This window comes from Fomitopsis serialis (assembly GCF_022376445.1).
Source record: "Fomitopsis serialis strain Sig1Antser10 chromosome Unknown B0H18scaffold_36, whole genome shotgun sequence".
In the NCBI taxonomy this organism is placed as follows: Eukaryota; Fungi; Basidiomycota; class Agaricomycetes; order Polyporales; family Fomitopsidaceae; genus Fomitopsis; species Fomitopsis serialis.
Genome location: NW_025954996.1, coordinates 193,022 through 211,272, shown reverse-complemented (window position 1 = coordinate 211,272; position 18,251 = coordinate 193,022). Strand labels below are relative to the sequence as shown.

Here is an 18,251-nt window from a genome sequence, read left to right as displayed (position 1 = left end):
ATAATTTGTACACTCGTCACCTACGTAGCGCTTGGTTATTCCGTATCGTTAGCTTATCCAGGAGTACTATTCGTTTCACGGGTCATCACAACGGAGGATCTACGCCCGAGGGCAGGGCAGTGGATGAAAGACAGAAAATACAGCATAGAGATGGATTAACAAGCGCGATGCCCGAGATGATAGTACACATAGTGAATGTCCTGTCCCGTCTCCCCCGTCTAATTCTTTCGCAACGCCGACGTGGACACCCCTCACCGGTTCCATGACAACAGCGACATGTCGCCCAGTTTCCTGCGGGGGCGTCGTGAGAAGGGTTGGAAATAGCGAGGAAGCTAACACACCTTGGTCGCACCAGATGCCGGATCGTGCCCAGGATCGCGAGCAGGACGAGCAGACCGGCGGACGCGACGTATGCCCACCCGAGGAACGGGTTCTTGCCTCCAATCCAGGAGACGGTCGAGATCACAATTGACTTCGTTCCTCCAAACCCTCTGACAGGGTAGTCTGCGCGCAGTCATCAGCCGCGCAGTCCCCCGCGTCTGCCCGAGACGACTCACTCATGTTTACGATGATCTGGTACCGGCCCTTCTGTAGCTCGTCGTTGTCGTTTCGGCCGTAGAGCTTCGTGAACGTCGGCAGGCCCGCGGTGCGCATCCAGTTCTGGAAGTGCTCGTCTGTCCTGAGGTTCGGCGGCGGGTTGTCGGAGGTGTAGTTCGGGTAGAGTTTGCCCCAGTTCGGCGGCGGGACGATCTCGTCGAGGCTGTATCCCGGCGTCTCCGCGTACTTCTTCGCCTCACCCGGCCACGCGATGCCTGACTCGGAGAAGGAGTACGTCGTCGACGTATCGGTCGTAAGGTTAAGGCTCGAGTAGCTGTCGTTGTACAGGGAGTTTGCGATCAGACCGCACGGGTAGATCGCCTTGCAGTCGCTCCCGTTGCAGACCCGCGCGAGCGGATTGCAGTCGCCGCCGTTAAGGCTGCTCGGACTAACGTACTGGCCCTTAAGCTGGTCGGAGTCGTAGCTGTTGACGTATCGCCGGTGGTTCTGGTAGTAGTTCGTGAGCTTGTAGTATAGGAAGACAGGCGCCTCGAGGGCGACGGGGACGTCGAACTGGACGTAGCACTGTAGTTTCTCGGAAATGTTCGCAGAAGAGTCGTCCGTGCGATTAAGGAAGGCAAACTGGGGGGCATTGTAAGGGGCATTTGATGCGGACGACTTGAGGCGGTAGGAGTAGTTGGTAAGATTTTGCCAGTTGAGATCGCTGGCAGATGTTGATGCCGGCAAGGTATCGCATGGCGTGTAGTCAAAGGTCATCTCGCTAACCTGTGGTCGGTGCAGCGGTCGCAGTTCAGTCGGTGGTCACAGGGTGATCATAGGTCGTGCGTACCAAACCACTCCCCCATACCAGCAGCCCTCCTATAGGCGCAAATATAATACCGATAAGAAAGAGCGTAGGGAGGACGGTCTTTGGTGTCAGAATGGGCTGCCAGGCCTTGAGCCGCTGCTGCTTGAACGCAGTGTCTACAGAGCCGTCAGTCTGACCGGTTCCCAGGTTGCCGATTGGACTACTCACTCGCGGGCCTGCGCCAGCTGCCCTTCTCCTTCTTAGGGGCATCGCCGGGTGTGCCGTCGTCGTTGGGCTTATTGCGCCGGAAGATGGCCATGGCTAGTGTACAGCGGATGGAGGCAGGAGACTGGGGTGGTGGGCGGCAGCGGTGGCACGGCGGTCGTGGGACGGCACCGCTCTCACCACGTGCACGGCCACTCTCCTTCCCGCTCACGTCGGTCGGCGCAGCCTGTCCGACGCCCGCCCCATCCGCGCCCTGCGGCGGAGGCAAATACCACAACTGGCAGTCCCAGGCTGTGTGCAGTCTCAAGTCAGTCGTAACGGTTTCAGATCACACTCCAGCAGTACCCAAGTGCGTTACTGAGGTGTGGCCACGAAAGCGCTCAGATGTCTATTCCAACGCACTGCGTTCAACTGTTCCGTTGAGGTACTGCAACGGTGATACCGCCGCACGCTGCTCGACTACGACTGCTGTGCAATGCCTACAACAAGCCCTGCTGGCTCGTATCGACACCCAAGGGCCATAGCATCCACTCCCCTGCCTCATCACTCTGGCACCCGGGTTTCCAGTGCGTGCGCACGTAAGGCTGCCAGCGACCGTAAGTAATTTTTGGTCGCCATGCTCAATGACACTCATGTATCGCTGTTCAGTCCCTAGGGCACCTGTGGCATTGACCCGGAGCGCCGAGCATCCGCGCTTTGTTCGGACTGTCTTAACAGCAAAACAGGAACACTATTTCCGCTCCGACTTTCGCGACAAGATTCGATGGAATATCCCCGTGGAGGATTACTTGCGTGCCGTTCTCAACGAAGACCACCTCGATGTCGTGCCTGGCCAGGTGTATTGCCCCGGACGCATTGTAGACGTCTTCCTGTCGTCTCGTTTCCTCGGAGCCCGAGAACCCTGGATGGACGGTAAGACGAACAAGATTATGCATATTGCCCGTCTCGCAGACTCGTTCCTGACGCAAGCCTACGGGAGCGAAACCCCTCACCACGCTGCCGGTGGCTTCTCAAACTGTGTCGGCAGTGATCACCTCACGCCTCTGGAGAATGCTCGTGCGTCGCAGCCGTGTACCGAAGCAGGGGATGCCTCGCCTTCTGTCGGGAAAGGAATCCCTAGCCTACTGGAAACCGGAGACCAGCACTCCCAGGCCGGAGTGGATAGCAAACGGAGGCGAGAACTCGACGCAGCGAACGACTCAGATCTGGACGCACTTCGGCCCAAGCGCTTTCGTCTTGCTCCCGCGCAATCTTCTCCTGCTGACATCTCAGAGCCGCAGACAAACGACCCACCGCACGTTATGACCCGAGGGGAACTGTGCGCAATCCACTACATGTACCGCGTCTTGGCATCCAGTGTGTGGACGTTCGTGCTCGGTTGGCTGGTCGAGGATGATCAAGTCCGCCTCATCTACGGTGACCGTATGGGGCTTGTCTTCACGAAGACCTTCTCTTCCCCTGAAGATGCAAGGGGATATACTTTGCCGGTGGTCTCTGTCATGGGTTTCGTTGGCGTGGGTAACCTCGGTTTGGACAAGAGTTTTGGTAGAGCGACCTTACCGCGCGATGGCTCCTCGCAAGGAGGTTGCACATGGGCGAAGTTCCGACTGGATGCCCCAGGTGAGCATGGCGCAATCACGAGCTTGAATTCGACGTCGACCAGGACGAACCGATGCATATCCCATCTGGTCTTCTGGGACGGGGCACCCTCGTTGTTCCCATCACAGCGCCGCCGGGCGGCGAGGCGGCGCAGCTGTGCGGGTCGGAGCCGCTCGTGGCGAAGATCGCATGGCCCCAGGTCGCTCTTCACCAAGCAGAAGACCAGACCATCATAGTCGTCCGCAGGAAGCTGGTTGAGAAGAGCAAGAAGTATTGCGACCACATTGTCGATCTGAAATGTTCGGTGACGAGGAGCATCGAGGAGATGAGCTTGCCAAGGTGCGCGATGGGTGTCATTCTTGAAAATGAAGACCTTCGCGTCTGCCGAACGATGGTTCTCGAACGTTACGAGTGTCTGGAAGACATCGGGTCCGCGGACGCGTTCCACACGGTCTTCGTTGATGTAGTCCGTGGTGCGTGAACATTTTCCGAGTCAAGGCTACATCTACACTTGGCTGACCGATTCTCAGCTCACTATTGGGTCCACAAGACGTCGGGCATACTGCACGGCGATATTAGTATCAACAACCTCATGTGGTGCTTGCGAGATGGACGATTCATTGGCGTCCTCTGCGACTTTGATCTGCGAAGATCCAGCAGGAAGACTCCTGTCCGGCCACAGAACGGCGCGGTGGCAACCAGCCTCGCAATGGTCTCCGCAACTCTGAATCTCCAGCAGCGAGCCCGGGCGTCCGCTTGGCGAACCACCCAGAGAAGTCGGAACTCGGTATGGCACCGGACCCTTCATGCGATGGACCTCTTGCACGAGGCCTCCCTCCCCTTCACAATATCGCCACGACCTGAGTCGTTCTTCTACAATACGTCTACGTTGCCGCGCGTACGACCCGACGAACAAGGTCTTCGGATACATCAAGAATGGCAACACAGTTCCCTGGTCGCATCGGGGATAGCAAGCACAAGTTCCTCGCGAAATTCAGCGAATTCGAGACATCGTCGAAACAGCGCACGAAGCCTTCAAACCCCTTGTCACGCTGGACGGCGTCTTGTGCCGGCTTTGGGACTTGTCCACGACCTTGAGCGCGCCATGGATCACATCGACGACGTTCGGGCGAGGGCACGCGGAGGCCGTCTGCAGGACCATCAGAAGGCCAAAATCGAGGAAATCCAGAGGGCGAGGGATGAGCTGGTCACATACAGTATCTTCATGAAAGTCATGGGAGAAGCGGAAGAATGAGATAGTGTGTAGCTGTCCTTTGTGCAATTTGAGCATGTAGCGGCCAGATGCTAGGTCTGCCCGCCAGCGAGCACTGGTACAATGGTTGAGATTGCCTCGGACTGAGTCTGCCTTGAAATTACGAACGTGACTACATATGGCCTTTTGTCCCCAAAGTAACAGAACACGGCGAGTAAAAAGAATTTCAAGTTACTGTCCGAGTGGCAGGAGGGTGGAAGCGCTGGTCCAAGGTCGCGCTCACGTGCAACGTGACACAACTTCGATTCAATGCACGTCCACAACTTCCAAGTTCTCAAGCTGGGAGCAAACGGTCATTGAAGGATTTGCCAGTCTCAGCAACCACTCTCGAGTAGTCCTTGCAGTCTCAGCTGGACATGTCTAGGCTAGATACATCACATAGTCGTGTCCAATACCCTCTGGTCAACGTCGACCAAACTGAGACACTCAGAGCGTGTCGTGGTCTTGAAAGCGCCCTAGTTGGACGTGAACACACTGAAGACATGGAACCGGACCTACCCCGTCGTGCAATACTAGATATCGGTCACGAAAATCGGTACTCTCGAGTCCGCCGTACCCTGATTCTGCGGCGATATGAGCCTGTTCAAACCATTGGATCTGCGGATGGATTTCACACTGTCCTTATCGGCGCTGTCCGCGGTGAGTGGCTTAACCCAGCGGCATATGATTCAAACTGTGACGATCCCTACAGCCCATCAGCGGGCCCACGAGACATCCAAGATGCTGTGCCACAATCTCAGCATCGACAGTATTATGTGGTGCGAAAAGGACGGGCAAATCACTGGTGTAGTCTGCGACTGGGACCCTGCGGAGGATCATCACAATGGCTACCGTCTATCTATACGACCTCCAGACGAGGTGGCCGCTGCGGGGCCGCCAGTTAGCGTGGATACAAGCAAAGGGACAGGTCATTCGTGGCGACAGCTCATGAGCAAGATCAAGACTCGGTTCAACTTGAATGTCAAACAGGAAGTCACGGCTTCATCGTCGCAGCGCGCACCAAAACCGAGGTATCGCACCGGTGCGGAACCCTTCATGGCGATGGACCTTCTGCGTTCCGACCCCCCTCCCGTTTACAAATATCGCCACGACCTGGAGTCGTTCTTCTACATATACGCGTACGCCGCCGCTGCGTACGATCCGGTGAAGAAGAAGTTCGGGTACATCGCGCAATGGCAACACAGCTCGCTCGTCGCTATTGCGGACAGCAAGCGCAAGTTCCTTACAAATGGAACGGAAATCACGGCCGTCTTCTCCAAGGCGCACGAAGACTTCAAACCATTGCTCGAGCCGGGTGCTCTCCTGATGCAACTTCTGCACACTTTCAGGGCTCTTGAGTGTCACATGGACACCATTGAGGACATTATGACCAGCATCGTGTTACTCGGCCAAACGGATGATGTTACGGCGGAGGTCGAGAAAATCGAGAGGATGAGGGATCAGGTGGTCACGTACAGTACATTTATGAGGATTCTAGGGGCACAAGAGGACGTGTAGACTTGCTCACTATTCCTCGCAACTCACGCGTTCTACGGGTTCTTGTTTCAATCCAAACCCAAACTTCCCTTCCATTGTCATGACCCGCAGAGAGATACCGCGACTGTGTTTGGTACTAATACTACTTGTTTGGCGGTGCCAGCTTTCCTCTGTGAAATACACCAGCGCTCAGCCTGCGCGTTCTCAGTTTAGTGGACTCGAGCGCTCCGTCTCTACTAGTAGTAGATGTACCGATGTATTCTTTTAGCCTGGTAAGGACGTGGTAATCTATGTTTCCCTACTGTTTACTATTACTTCTATCATAGTGAGGCTTCGTGGAAATTGGTGGTACGTACATGAGGGTTGCAAGCAGAGCATGTTTCGTCTGACCACGCACTGTTGACGTCCCAACACTGGCAACTTGGCCTCAACTCAAACAACCACTGCGGCGTTGTTGTTCTATACAATTCAGGTTCCTCAGGCCTCAGGGCCTCGACATTCAGCGCTGATTCAACGCTGTTTCGTGAAACTACGAACTCCGGCTTCGTTGCCATGGAAGGTGCAGGTGTACACAATTTGTTGGCAGTGAGACTACTCGCCACGGCGCTTTGCCGGGCGCTGTATATACTGGTCGCATCTTCATATCGAAGTCCTCAGGCGACACAAAAGGCTTCAGCGAAAGGAATCGGGGTATGTATTCCCGTGATCAAGTACTTATACATCGGCACGACGTAGATAATATGTATTGCAAACAGAAATCCGCGGAATACACGTTGATTCCGAAGGATACGCAGCGACTCTACACGTCCTCCGGTACCCAAGAATGTCCATAAACGTACTGTACGTGACCATCGCATCCCTTTCCCTCTCGAGCTTCTCAACCTTAGCCCCATTGTCGACGGCAGAGCCTTTTCTACACTCATCGGTGACAGCAAGACGGTTGATCACGTCCTTGCGACGTTCAATAGCCCTGAAAGTACGGAGAAGTTGCATCAGGAAAGCGCCCGGCTCGAGCAGCGGTTTGAAGTCTTCGTGCGCCTTGGAGAAAACGGCCATGAATTCCGTTACATTTGTAAGGAATTTGTGCTTGCTGTCCCCAATGGCGACGAGCGAGCTGTGTTGCCATTGCGCGATGTACCCGAATCTCTTCTTCACCGGATCGTACGCAGCGGCGGTGTACGCGTATATGTAGAAGAATGACTCTAGGTCGTGGCGATACTTATGAATTGGAGGGAGGCCCGAGCGCAGGAGGTCCAAGGCCATGAACGGCCCTGTACCGGTACGATACCGCGGGGTTTGCTCAGGCATGAGCTGGGATGTCGCGGCCGCGGGCTCCTGTCCGCTGTTGACCCGACTCTTCAGTTGACTCTTGAGCTGCTCCGACGGTTGCCCGGCCTGTTTGCTTGTACTTGTGCTTGCTGGCGTCGCGGCGGCCTCGTCCGAAGGTCGGATAGACAGATGGTCGCCATTGCTGTGATCCTCGGCGAGGTCCCAATCGCAAAGAACGCCAATGATCTCTCCGTCCCGCATGAACCACATGATATTGTTCGTGCTGATGTCGCGATGAAGTATCCTTGACGTCTCGTACACCCAGTAGTGAGCTGGAGATATCGTCAGACAGTGACCACACTCATACTAGGTTATCACGTACCGCGAACGACATGGACGAACACAGTATGAAACCCCTTCTGGGAGCCGATGGTTTCCAGACGTTCGTACCGCCTGAGGATCAGAGTACGGCAAACCCGAAGATCCTGTTCCTCGGGGACAACACCCATCGCAACACGAGGTAGACCCATTTCTTCGATACTCTTCGTCACCGAGCACTTGAGGTCCACGACGTGATCCAAGTACTTCTCCTTCCCCTTCTCAACCAGACACTGGCGGACAGCACGGATCATCTTGTCTTCCGCCTGACGAGACTTGTGCGGCCACGCCACCTTTGCAACGAGCGGTTCGTCCTTGAGCTTCTCTGCCGCCTTAGACTCGTCGCCTTGCTCCGCTTTCACGGGGATAACGGTAGTCCCGCGTCCGATGAGGCCGAACTCGGTGTATACAGCGCGAGGGTCCGCCTTGGTGACATCAACGTCGAAGACAAACTCTTCCATGCCCTGCTCCTCTTGCACGTCCAATCGAATCTTCGCCCCCACGTAACCCGTCCGTGAAGAGAAGACGACAGCATCCTTGTGTCGGAAGTGAAGAGCTGGATGAATCCCCAGATCGTGCACACCGGCAGCCCCTGTAGCAGCCACAATCAACAGGAACAGTGCGGCGTCGTCCTGCAGGAAATCGATCTCCTTGGTGAAGATGAGACCCATGCGATCACCATAGACGAGTCGCATCTTCGTCTCCTCGATCAACCAGCCGACTGCGTACGATCGTACGTTGGACGACATGATCTGGTTGACGTACTTGACGACTTGCACTTCCTTCGGACTCATGGGAGGGGTTCTGCGGGACGGAAGAGGCAGTACAGACGCAGTACGCGCGCGCTTTGAATCGGGTGCCGAACCCTCCTCCTTCCCTCGCTTTCGTTTGCTCGCGGATCCAGAGGCGGCACCTTGCTGCTCTTCCGAATCGCTCATGCCCTGTTCTTCGTCCGCGTCAGCTCCACCCTCGTCAGCGTCGCCCAGACCCTCCTCATCTTCGGCATGGTCGGAGTCAGCGTCCAACTACATCAAGTGCGTCAGCCGGTGGCAGCCTACAGAAAGCAAATCACGAACGAATGCGGAGAACACGCCATCTTCACAACCGATGAGCATGTCTCTAAGCGTCTCCTCGATGGTCTCCGCGTTTGTCTTCTGGACTTCTACGGGAACGAGCTCCCACTCCCAGACAGGCTTGCCCTTGACGGTACTGTAGGTAAGGTCTGGCTTTTCACCTAGCTTGTGCTTGCTCTTCGTCACGATATGACCACGAGTACGGAGGCGACCCGGGTAGGTGCGCAAAGGCGGGAGTGCAGGCTTGGACCCGGCCTGACCTTCGCTGTCGGCCACATCGTGACGGTGTCTCATCACGGCCGAGCACCGCGTCGTGGCAGCCGCGCGCAGCGTTTTATCGGCTGCCTTGTCTTCGTCGCTCTTGGGTGTTTCGTCGTCGGGGAGCGGTCCGTACAGTTGGCACAACAAGCCGTTGGCCAGGTTGTTGAACGGCGTATAGATCGATAACTCCTTGCCCACCCGGTAGGCTTTGATGTCGGCATTTCCCAAGGAGTATTGCTGCGTGTGCTCTTCATTGTTGTCGCGATACGGAGTGGGGTGTATGTCACTCCAGCCGAAGCGGAAGACAGCGCGTACAAAGTCCTCCACGTCGACGTTCCGGCGGATCTTGTCCGTGTATTCGCGGTGGATCAACGCTACGTGGTGCTTCGTCAGGGCGGAGCCCTTTGGATCCTGGATACTGCTGATAGCGCTCGGTTGCAATGGTGTCGAATGTATCTTAGCTAAAATACACATGGTCAACGTCAAAGTAGGCATTCCTAACCGTCTCTTTCACTTACGTTCTGCCTGCCCTCGGGGCGGCGTACGCGGCGCAGAAGGACCAGGCGGCGCGGACTTCGTGGTGTTCATCTCGCCGTAGATAGCAGAGCAACCTGCAGATTCAGATAGTACTACGAAGAAAGCTCGAGGGTGATATGGCGACTCTCTGCGGAGGCAGAGTGGGGGCAGGGAGCCTGCAGATGGGAGCAGTCGACGACATTGCAACTCAGGCGAGTTCATGTTTATATCAACGCCTGCGCGTGGTCTCGGATCTACCCGTGGACAGGAAATTCCAAAGTCAGCGACGAGGACCGTGAGTCAAGAAGAACAACGCACCGTGCCGTGGACGTTCAAGTTAAGGCAAGATTGCCATATCGGGAGGACAATGGGACTGATGGGCACGTGGTCGCGCAAAACACGCTTCTTGCAAGGCTCCCCAGTATGATTTCTGCGGAATAACTGGCAGAGACCGGTGCGGGCGATGCATCAAATAACGGTAACATCGCGGAGAGGACTCCTGCAGACTGTGGCGTACGGAGCCTCAGTCGACAGTTTGTGTTTGAGGATTCTTCACCTCCGGGCGTCTCGCAGCGTAAGTCAGAATCTCAGATATGCATCACGTGCACACAGGCAGCCTGAGGGTCATAGTCAGTGGAACGTTAGTTTGGACTTGGACTTTCAAGATCTGAGAACCGAGTTCGGTCATGGTTTGCCAAAGGGGAGGCATCATTACGAACTGAACGACCATTCAACTGAGTCAGGTGCGAACGTCTTGGTCCGAGTCCGCTGGTTCGAGGTCCGTTTCCCCGCTTACACACTATGCGAAGATTGTCTCGTAGACTAGTCCGCAGAGCCACCCGTTCGATTTTTACTGTAGATCAGCGTACTTGTTTGGGGGCCGCGCCCACGTACTCGTTCGTCAGCCTTGGACTTGCACATTCAACATTGTCAATCACCCAAGTACATGGGTGGCGAGGGACAAGACTTTACATATCCTCCGGCTCGCCAAGAATCTCCATGAACTTCATGTACGTGACCATCTGATCCCTTTCCTCCTCAATCTTCTAACCGCGGCTCCGATGTCAACGATAGGTTCATCATCATCGAGACCAAACCGGTCATCGGCCGCAAGATCCTTATCATGTCCATGCGCCGTTCAAGATTCCTGAATAGGCATACGCCGCATCAGGAGACCGCGCGGCTCGAGCGATGGGTTAAAATCTTTGTGCGCCTTGGAAAGACGTTGTCGGTTTTTTCCACATCTGTGAGAAATTTGTACTTGCTATCCCAATAGCGACGAGCGAACTGTGTTGCCATTGTGCGATGTACCGAACACATTATTCAGCGGATCGTACGCGGAGGCAACGTAGACGTAGACATAGAAAAATGACTCGAGGTCATGGCGATACTTGTGAAGGTAGGCCTCTCCGAGTCGTAGCAGGTCCAGGCCTTGGATTGACCTGTGCCGGCGCGATACCTCGGATTTTGCGCGCCCTCAGGCTCATCTGAATGGCTCGCCTGTTTGCTGGTGCTCGCGATTGATGGCGAGGAAGCGTTCGTCCGTCTGCAGGTCGGATGACCGGCGTCACCTTTGCTGTGTTCCTCGACGAGGTCCAATCACATAGCACGCCGATGATTTGACCGTCCCGCATATACCACATAATGTACTTGATGTTGATATCACGGTGCAATATCTTGGATGTCTCATAACCCAGTAATGAGCTGCAGAGACCGTCAGATAGAGACTGCATCCTTTTCGGTGATAACGTACCGCGAACAACGTGAACGAACACAGTGTGAGACTTCCCGCAGATCCAATGACATGCAAGAGTTGGTATCGCTTGAGTATCAGAGTCCGGCAGACTCGAAGATCCTGATACTCCTCCGGACGATCCCAGTCGCGACGCGGGGTAACTCCATCTCCGAGTCGATGCTCCTCGTTACTGCGCGCTTCAGGTCCATGGTATGTGCCACGTACTTGTCTTCTTGTGAGCCAGAGTCTTACGAACAGCGCGGATCATGGTGTCTTCAGTTTCACGGTGCTTGTGGGCCATGCCATCTTCGCGACAAGCGGTTCCGAGCCACATCTTTTCCGCTAGACCCGCTTAGCCTGATGACAGTGGTCCCTCGTCCAAAGAGATCGAATTCAGCATAGACCGGGCGAACGTCTTGTCTATGAATCTGCCGGGCTTGTTCGGCAGAGCACACTCGGTGGTTCAGCCTGAGACTGTGTAAGTCGAAGTTCGATTGAACTTAGACTAAGGTTCTAGAGCGGGCGAGAGACAGGAGAAGCAAGTTAGTATATGAGGCAGACAGAAGCAAAGACGAACCCACAAAGAGAGCGTCGCGCAACCAAAGAGGAGCGACCGTGAACGTCTGAACATACACGACTCGCCGAATTTGGTAGGTACAGAAGTACTGTGGTAGCCACTCGGCTTACATTGCAATGCCAACGTAGTTTCTTCATCGCTATCGGGGACAGCAGGCATAGGTTTCTGACGAGATCCGAGGCAATTGAGAACGTCGACAAAAAGCCCATGAGAGGTTGCAAACCGTTTGTTACACTGGACGGCCTTTTGTGCTAACTTTGGAACTTTCCATGACGTTGAGCGCGTCATGGATTGCATTGACGACGTCTGAGCGAGGGTACACGGAGGCTTCTGCAAGATCATCAGACGGCCAAGGAGTTCAGAAGACGAGGGATGAGCTGGTCACCATGAGACTTGTAGCAAGGACGGAGGATGCCATAGCTGCTAGCTCAAGGCCAATCTTTCGCACTACGGTGTGTCATGCTAGCAGTGACTGAGACCAGAGGCATGTGATCCGCAACTTTCACGGGTGTATATCTGCTGAACTTTGAAAGTACAGCGGTTGAGGCGTTCAATAATGAGTCAATAGGCGGACATTCCCTCATTCCAGCTCCAGGTGTTTCCCCATACGCTCAATTCAGACACTTGAGCGAGTCCCAGTCTACAAGAGAGCAGTGACACTCACCCCGTCCTTCTATCCTCCCGCTCTCATTTGTCCGCATGGTCTGTGATTACAACCAATGGGGATTGGCACGCCTGTACGAATGGGAAGAGCCGGAGGCCTCTCTCCATCCTACCTCATCCTGGGTGTATACGAAAGAATAGATGCATCTGATGCACTCGGATGCGGATGCAAGAACAGCGCAGCGGACTTCGCTCCCAGGGCTTGCCTCTCAGAAGTAATGTCCTGTTATCGAGGGTGAACGCTGTGCGCTCTTGCGAGAGCAGAGACTGCGCAAAGTCCCCTTTTCCATTCGTGACGACGACTATGTTGGCAGTGCCAGAGATTCGGTGTGTAGTCTCCGGACGGCCTCCGCGTCGTCAATGATCTCCGCATCAAGCTTGTGGTAACCGTCGAGAGCAGAGGCTAGGCGTAGCGTTGCCGAGAGGAGCTTGGAGGCTAGGATCATAGACGATAACTATCGGTACAGGGAGGTGAGGATTCTGGCTAGTCTCCATGTGGTTGAAGAGCCGCCGGCGGGTCACAGAGGACTGCGCTGCGTCACAAAGGTCTTGCGGAGGCGTATTCGGAGTGGGTACGTACTTCCATGTACCATCCTCACGTGAGAAATGCACTGCGTTGTGACTGTTGTCTCGAAGAGCATCCATCGGGAATGTGAAGCCGTCTATGACCAGAACGTCCGCAGCATATCGAGGGATGTGCTGAATGAGAACACCGCGACGTTGTTCGTGCGGACGTCGATTGATGTCCCGCTCAGTACGACCGTAAGCCTTCCAATGCTGAATGCGATCGAATCAGTATGCGTTCCGTTATGCTTCTCGATCTAATCCGGCCAGGCACTAGCAGTTGGTGGATCCGCCATCCGTGAGCGAGCCGCTCTCAGCAGGTATGGAGACAGTCAAGGTGAAGCTATCCGGGCTCGGCCCGAAGCCGACAGATGTAGCCAAGCCCGCCTCGCTTTCCACACCGCACGCATATACACGCGCACATCGGCGTTGTCGAACACCCTGTGTACCAGTGAAGTTCACCGGGATCTTCGCGTAGCCTATGATGTTACCGTCAGCATCAAGCACCGAGAATGACAACAGCTTGAACGACTGACTTCACGGCGCGTCGGCGTTCCACGTCTTGAGGGTGCTGACGTACGCACGACTGTGCCACGTCGGCACGTTCTCGTCGTCGCCGCCGTGGATCGCAAGATTTGTGTGTGCGCGAGGTTAGACAGGAAAGGTCGTTATCATCGGGGGTCAGCGCGGTCTCAAGGATCGCCCGCAGGAAAGGGTCGACGTAATGCGCGGAACTGCAGAGCAGCCACGTCAATTGCCTTCGGTGCGAGCGGAGACACAATACTTACTGAGACTGGATGAGGGTACATATGCCTGCGACTTGAGGTACGCCGCCGCCGGGATGACTGCACCGATTGGTATGCTCAGTGAATGCAATCGCGGCATTGGCGAGGGCGAGAACTCAACAAACATACCGGCAGCGACTCGATCCGGGTACCTCGCCGCGTTCCACCATGCCCCTTGGCCGCCATTCGAGTGGCCGAGGAGCAGCACCCGCGTGTCGTCGGCGAGTTCGTAGCCGCGCCATGCATCCCTACTCTTCAGAATTTCCCCTAGAGCATCAACACTGCCCCAGGCGTCCATCGCGCTGGGACCATGCCGGTCCAGGCCCTGAGATCATGGATGTACAAGGTGATCGTGATGAGACGCGGTGAGGGGAGTTTTGTATGGTTCCGCTGTGGCAGGCTGAGCAGCTGGGTGCCATGCTGGCCCATGCAGGAGTCGGGGATGGCGCTGGCGCTACTACGATAATAGGGCATGCTGCCTGTGTGCACGTGATGCATATCTGAGATTCTGACTTACGCTGCGAGACGCCCGGAGGTGAAGAATCCTCAAACACAAACTGTCGACTGAGGCTCCGTACGCCACAGTCTGCAGGAGTCCTCTCCGCGATGTTACCGTTATTTGATGCATCGCCCGCACCGGTCTCTGCCAGTTATTCCGCAGAAATCATACTGGGGAGCCTTGCAAGAAGCGTGTTTTGCGCGACCACGTGCCCATCAGTCCCATTGTCCTCCCGATATGGCAATCTTGCCTTAACTTGAACGTCCACGGCACGGTGCGTTGTTCTTCTTGACTCACGGTCCTCGTCGCTGACTTTGGAATTTCCTGTCCACGGGTAGATCCGAGACCACGCGCAGGCGTTGATATAAACATGAACTCGCCTGAGTTGCAATGTCGTCGACTGCTCCCATCTGCAGGCTCCCTGCCCCCACTCTGCCTCCGCAGAGAGTCGCCATATCACCCTCGAGCTTTCTTCGTAGTACTATCTGAATCTGCAGGTTGCTCTGCTATCTACGGCGAGATGAACACCACGAAGTCCGCGCCGCCTGGTCCTTCTGCGCCGCGTACGCCGCCCCGAGGGCAGGCAGAACGTAAGTGAAAGAGACGGTTAGGAATGCCTACTTTGACGTTGACCATGTGTATTTTAGCTAAGATACATTCGACACCATTGCAACCGAGCGCTATCAGCAGTATCCAGGATCCAAAGGGCTCCGCCCTGACGAAGCACCACGTAGCGTTGATCCACCGCGAATACACGGACAAGATCCGCCGGAACGTCGACGTGGAGGACTTTGTACGCGCTGTCTTCCGCTTCGGCTGGAGTGACATACACCCCACTCCGTATCGCGACAACAATGAAGAGCACACGCAGCAATACTCCTTGGGAAATGCCGACATCAAAGCCTACCGGGTGGGCAAGGAGTTATCGATCTATACGCCGTTCAACAACCTGGCCAACGGCTTGTTGTGCCAACTGTACGGACCGCTCCCCGACGACGAAACACCCAAGAGCGACGAAGACAAGGCAGCCGATAAAACGCTGCGCGCGGCTGCCACGACGCGGTGCTCGGCCGTGATGAGACACCGTCACGATGTGGCCGACAGCGAAGGTCAGGCCGGGTCCAAGCCTGCACTCCCGCCTTTGCGCACCTACCCGGGTCGCCTCCGTACTCGTGGTCATATCGTGACGAAGAGCAAGCACAAGCTAGGTGAAAAGCCAGACCTTACCTACAGTACCGTCAAGGGCAAGCCTGTCTGGGAGTGGGAGCTCGTTCCCGTAGAAGTCCAGAAGACAAACGCGGAGACCATCGAGGAGACGCTTAGAGACATGCTCATCGGTTGTGAAGATGGCGTGTTCTCCGCATTCGTTCGTGATTTGCTTTCTGTAGGCTGCCACCGGCTGACGCACTTGATGTAGTTGGACGCTGACTCCGACCATGCCGAAGATGAGGAGGGTCTGGGCGACGCTGACGAGGGTGGAGCTGACGCGGACGAAGAACAGGGCATGAGCGATTCGGAAGAGCAGCAAGGTGCCGCCTCTGGATCCGCGAGCAAACGAAAGCGAGGGAAGGAGGAGGGTTCGGCACCCGATTCAAAGCGCGCGCGTACTGCGTCTGTACTGCCTCTTCCGTCCCGCAGAACCCCTCCCATGAGTCCGAAGGAAGTGCAAGTCGTCAAGTACGTCAACCAGATCATGTCGTCCAACGTACGATCGTACGCAGTCGGCTGGTTGATCGAGGAGACGAAGATGCGACTCGTCTATGGTGATCGCATGGGTCTCATCTTCACCAAGGAGATCGATTTCCTGCAGGACGACGCCGCACTGTTCCTGTTGATTGTGGCTGCTACAGGGGCTGCCGGTGTGCACGATCTGGGGATTCATCCAGCTCTTCACTTCCGACACAAGGATGCTGTCGTCTTCTCTTCACGGACGGGTTACGTGGGGGCGAAGATTCGATTGGACGTGCAAGAGGAGCAGGGCATGGAAGAGTTTGTCTTCGACGTTGATGTCACCAAGGCGGACCCTCGCGCTGTATACACCGAGTTCGGCCTCATCGGACGCGGGACTACCGTTATCCCCGTGAAAGCGGAGCAAGGCGACGAGTCTAAGGCGGCAGAGAAGCTCAAGGACGAACCGCTCGTTGCAAAGGTGGCGTGGCCGCACAAGTCTCGTCAGGCGGAAGACAAGATGATCCGTGCTGTCCGCCAGTGTCTGGTTGAGAAGGGGAAGGAGAAGTACTTGGATCACGTCGTGGACCTCAAGTGCTCGGTGACGAAGAGTATCGAAGAAATGGGTCTACCTCGTGTTGCGATGGGTGTTGTCCCCGAGGAACAGGATCTTCGGGTTTGCCGTACTCTGATCCTCAGGCGGTACGAACGTCTGGAAACCATCGGCTCCCAGAAGGGGTTTCATACTGTGTTCGTCCATGTCGTTCGCGGTACGTGATAACCTAGTATGAGTGTGGTCACTGTCTGACGATATCTCCAGCTCACTACTGGGTGTACGAGACGTCAAGGATACTTCATCGCGACATCAGCACGAACAATATCATGTGGTTCATGCGGGACGGAGAGATCATTGGCGTTCTTTGCGATTGGGACCTCGCCGAGGATCACAGCAATGGCGACCATCTGTCTATCCGACCTTCGGACGAGGCCGCCGCGACGCCAGCAAGCACAAGTACAAGCAAACAGGCCGGGCAACCGTCGGAGCAGCTCAAGAGTCAACTGAAGAGTCGGGTCAACAGCGGACAGGAGCCCGCGGCCGCGACATCCCAGCTCATGCCTGAGCAAACCCCGCGGTATCGTACCGGTACAGGGCCGTTCATGGCCTTGGACCTCCTGCGCTCGGGCCTCCCTCCAATTCATAAGTATCGCCACGACCTAGAGTCATTCTTCTACATATACGCGTACACCGCCGCTGCGTACGATCCGGTGAAGAAGAGATTCGGGTACATCGCGCAATGGCAACACAGCTCGCTCGTCGCCATTGGGGACAGCAAGCGCAAATTTCTTATGGATGCAACGGAAATCAAGGAAGTGTTTTCCAAGGCGCACGAAGACTTCAAGCCGTTGCTGAAGAAAGGCACTTTCCTGATGCAGTTTCTGACACTTTTTGGGGATCTTGAGTCTCGCATGGACGAGATTGAGGACATCATGGCCGACATTATGTTGGTCGGTCCAACCGATGGCGTTAGGGCTGAGGTTGAGGAGATCGAGAGGGAAAGGGATGCGATGGTCACGTACAGTGCGTTCATGGAGATTCTTGGGTCACCGGAGGACGTGTAGAGTCGCTGCCTGCCAGTGTTCCTCGCAGCGTGTTGGATGGATTCCTATTTGCACTATTTACTTGTTGTCTACGTCGTGCCGATGTATATGTTGAGGGCTGATCGGATGGTCATGTACAGTACGTTTATGCAGATCCTCGGGGCATCTGAGAACGTGTAAAGTCACTGCCTTTTTCTCGCAACTCACGCGTGTTCGACCGGTTCGTGTTTCAATCCATATGCAAACTTTTGTTCTAATGACATGACCCACTGTATTTGGTAAGGCCTCAGTCCCAGGCGGCATGCCTGTGTGCACGTGATGCATATCTGAGATTCTGACTTACGCTGCGAGACGCTCGGAGGTGAACTTGAATCCTCAGACTCAGGTTGGACTGAGGTGTTTCCGTGAGCCACAGTCTGCTGGAGTCGCCTCCGCGACGTGACCGGTATCTGATGCATCGCCCGCACCGGCATATGTCTGGCTTACATCCCGCAGAAAATTACAGTGGGGAGCTTTGCAAGAAGCGTGTTTTGCGCGACCACATTATCCTCCCAATATGGCAATCTTACCTTAGCTCGAACGTCCACGGTCCTTGTCGCTGACTTTGGAATTTACTGTCCACGAGTAGATCCGAGACCACGCGTAGGCGTTGATATAAACATGAACTCGTCTGAGTTCCAATGTTGTCGACTGCTCCCATTCGCATCCCCCCTTGCCAGTGAAGTACTTGGACCACGTGGACCTCA

The 18,251-nt window shown here is 55.5% G+C and overlaps 7 protein-coding genes across 7 annotated transcripts; 3 read left to right on the top strand and 4 right to left on the bottom strand.

Moving 5' to 3' along the window:
* Window positions 1-251: 251 nt before the first annotated feature.
* On the bottom strand, window positions 252-1,664 carry B0H18DRAFT_1085294 (cell cycle control protein; the record flags this gene model as incomplete). Its single annotated transcript, XM_048031896.1, has 5 exons — window positions 252-291; window positions 342-504; window positions 558-1,323; window positions 1,388-1,521; window positions 1,574-1,664. The coding sequence occupies 5 exons, from the start codon at window positions 1,662-1,664 to the stop codon at window positions 252-254; spliced, it is 1,194 nt and encodes a 397-aa protein (XP_047893053.1).
* Window positions 1,665-2,231: 567 nt separating this feature from the next.
* Window positions 2,232-4,618, top strand: B0H18DRAFT_1009482 (uncharacterized protein). Its single transcript, XM_048028865.1, has 5 exons — window positions 2,232-3,154; window positions 3,196-3,642; window positions 3,700-3,794; window positions 3,821-3,956; window positions 4,178-4,618. Exons 1-5 carry the CDS (start codon window positions 2,500-2,502, stop codon window positions 4,396-4,398), a joined length of 1,554 nt encoding a protein of 517 aa, XP_047893052.1. The 5' UTR covers window positions 2,232-2,499; the 3' UTR covers window positions 4,399-4,618.
* Window positions 4,619-5,162: 544 nt separating this feature from the next.
* Window positions 5,163-5,939, top strand: B0H18DRAFT_1211495 (uncharacterized protein; the record flags this gene model as incomplete). The annotated part of the gene is made up of 1 exon (XM_048036417.1): window positions 5,163-5,939. The coding sequence occupies one exon, from the start codon at window positions 5,163-5,165 to the stop codon at window positions 5,937-5,939; it is 777 nt and encodes a 258-aa protein (XP_047893051.1).
* Window positions 5,940-6,060: 121 nt separating this feature from the next.
* B0H18DRAFT_1211494 (uncharacterized protein) lies at window positions 6,061-9,763 on the bottom strand (the record flags this gene model as incomplete). The annotated part of the gene is made up of 6 exons (XM_048036416.1): window positions 9,734-9,763; window positions 9,418-9,669; window positions 8,642-9,360; window positions 7,570-8,590; window positions 6,736-7,519; window positions 6,061-6,088 (listed from the first exon to the last, which is right to left on the bottom strand). The coding sequence occupies exons 2-6, from the start codon at window positions 9,635-9,637 to the stop codon at window positions 6,061-6,063; spliced, it is 2,772 nt and encodes a 923-aa protein (XP_047893050.1). The 5' UTR covers window positions 9,638-9,669; window positions 9,734-9,763.
* Window positions 9,764-10,725: 962 nt separating this feature from the next.
* B0H18DRAFT_382901 (uncharacterized protein) lies at window positions 10,726-11,457 on the bottom strand. The gene is made up of 2 exons (XM_048037852.1): window positions 11,169-11,457; window positions 10,726-11,119 (listed from the first exon to the last, which is right to left on the bottom strand). The coding sequence occupies exons 1-2, from the start codon at window positions 11,219-11,221 to the stop codon at window positions 10,795-10,797; spliced, it is 378 nt and encodes a 125-aa protein (XP_047893049.1). The 5' UTR covers window positions 11,222-11,457; the 3' UTR covers window positions 10,726-10,794.
* A 510-nt stretch (window positions 11,458-11,967) lies between these two features.
* Window positions 11,968-14,037, bottom strand: B0H18DRAFT_1009468 (uncharacterized protein; the record flags this gene model as incomplete). Its single annotated transcript, XM_048028864.1, has 7 exons — window positions 11,968-12,503; window positions 12,579-12,657; window positions 12,735-12,826; window positions 12,933-13,012; window positions 13,102-13,167; window positions 13,229-13,345; window positions 13,739-14,037. The coding sequence occupies 7 exons, from the start codon at window positions 14,035-14,037 to the stop codon at window positions 12,415-12,417; spliced, it is 822 nt and encodes a 273-aa protein (XP_047893048.1). The 3' UTR covers window positions 11,968-12,414.
* Window positions 14,038-14,482: 445 nt separating this feature from the next.
* Window positions 14,483-17,724, top strand: B0H18DRAFT_1009461 (uncharacterized protein). Its single transcript, XM_048028863.1, has 5 exons — window positions 14,483-14,512; window positions 14,577-14,828; window positions 14,886-15,604; window positions 15,656-16,676; window positions 16,727-17,724. Exons 2-5 carry the CDS (start codon window positions 14,609-14,611, stop codon window positions 17,524-17,526), a joined length of 2,760 nt encoding a protein of 919 aa, XP_047893047.1. The 5' UTR covers window positions 14,483-14,512; window positions 14,577-14,608; the 3' UTR covers window positions 17,527-17,724.
* Window positions 17,725-18,251: the final 527 nt, after the last annotated feature.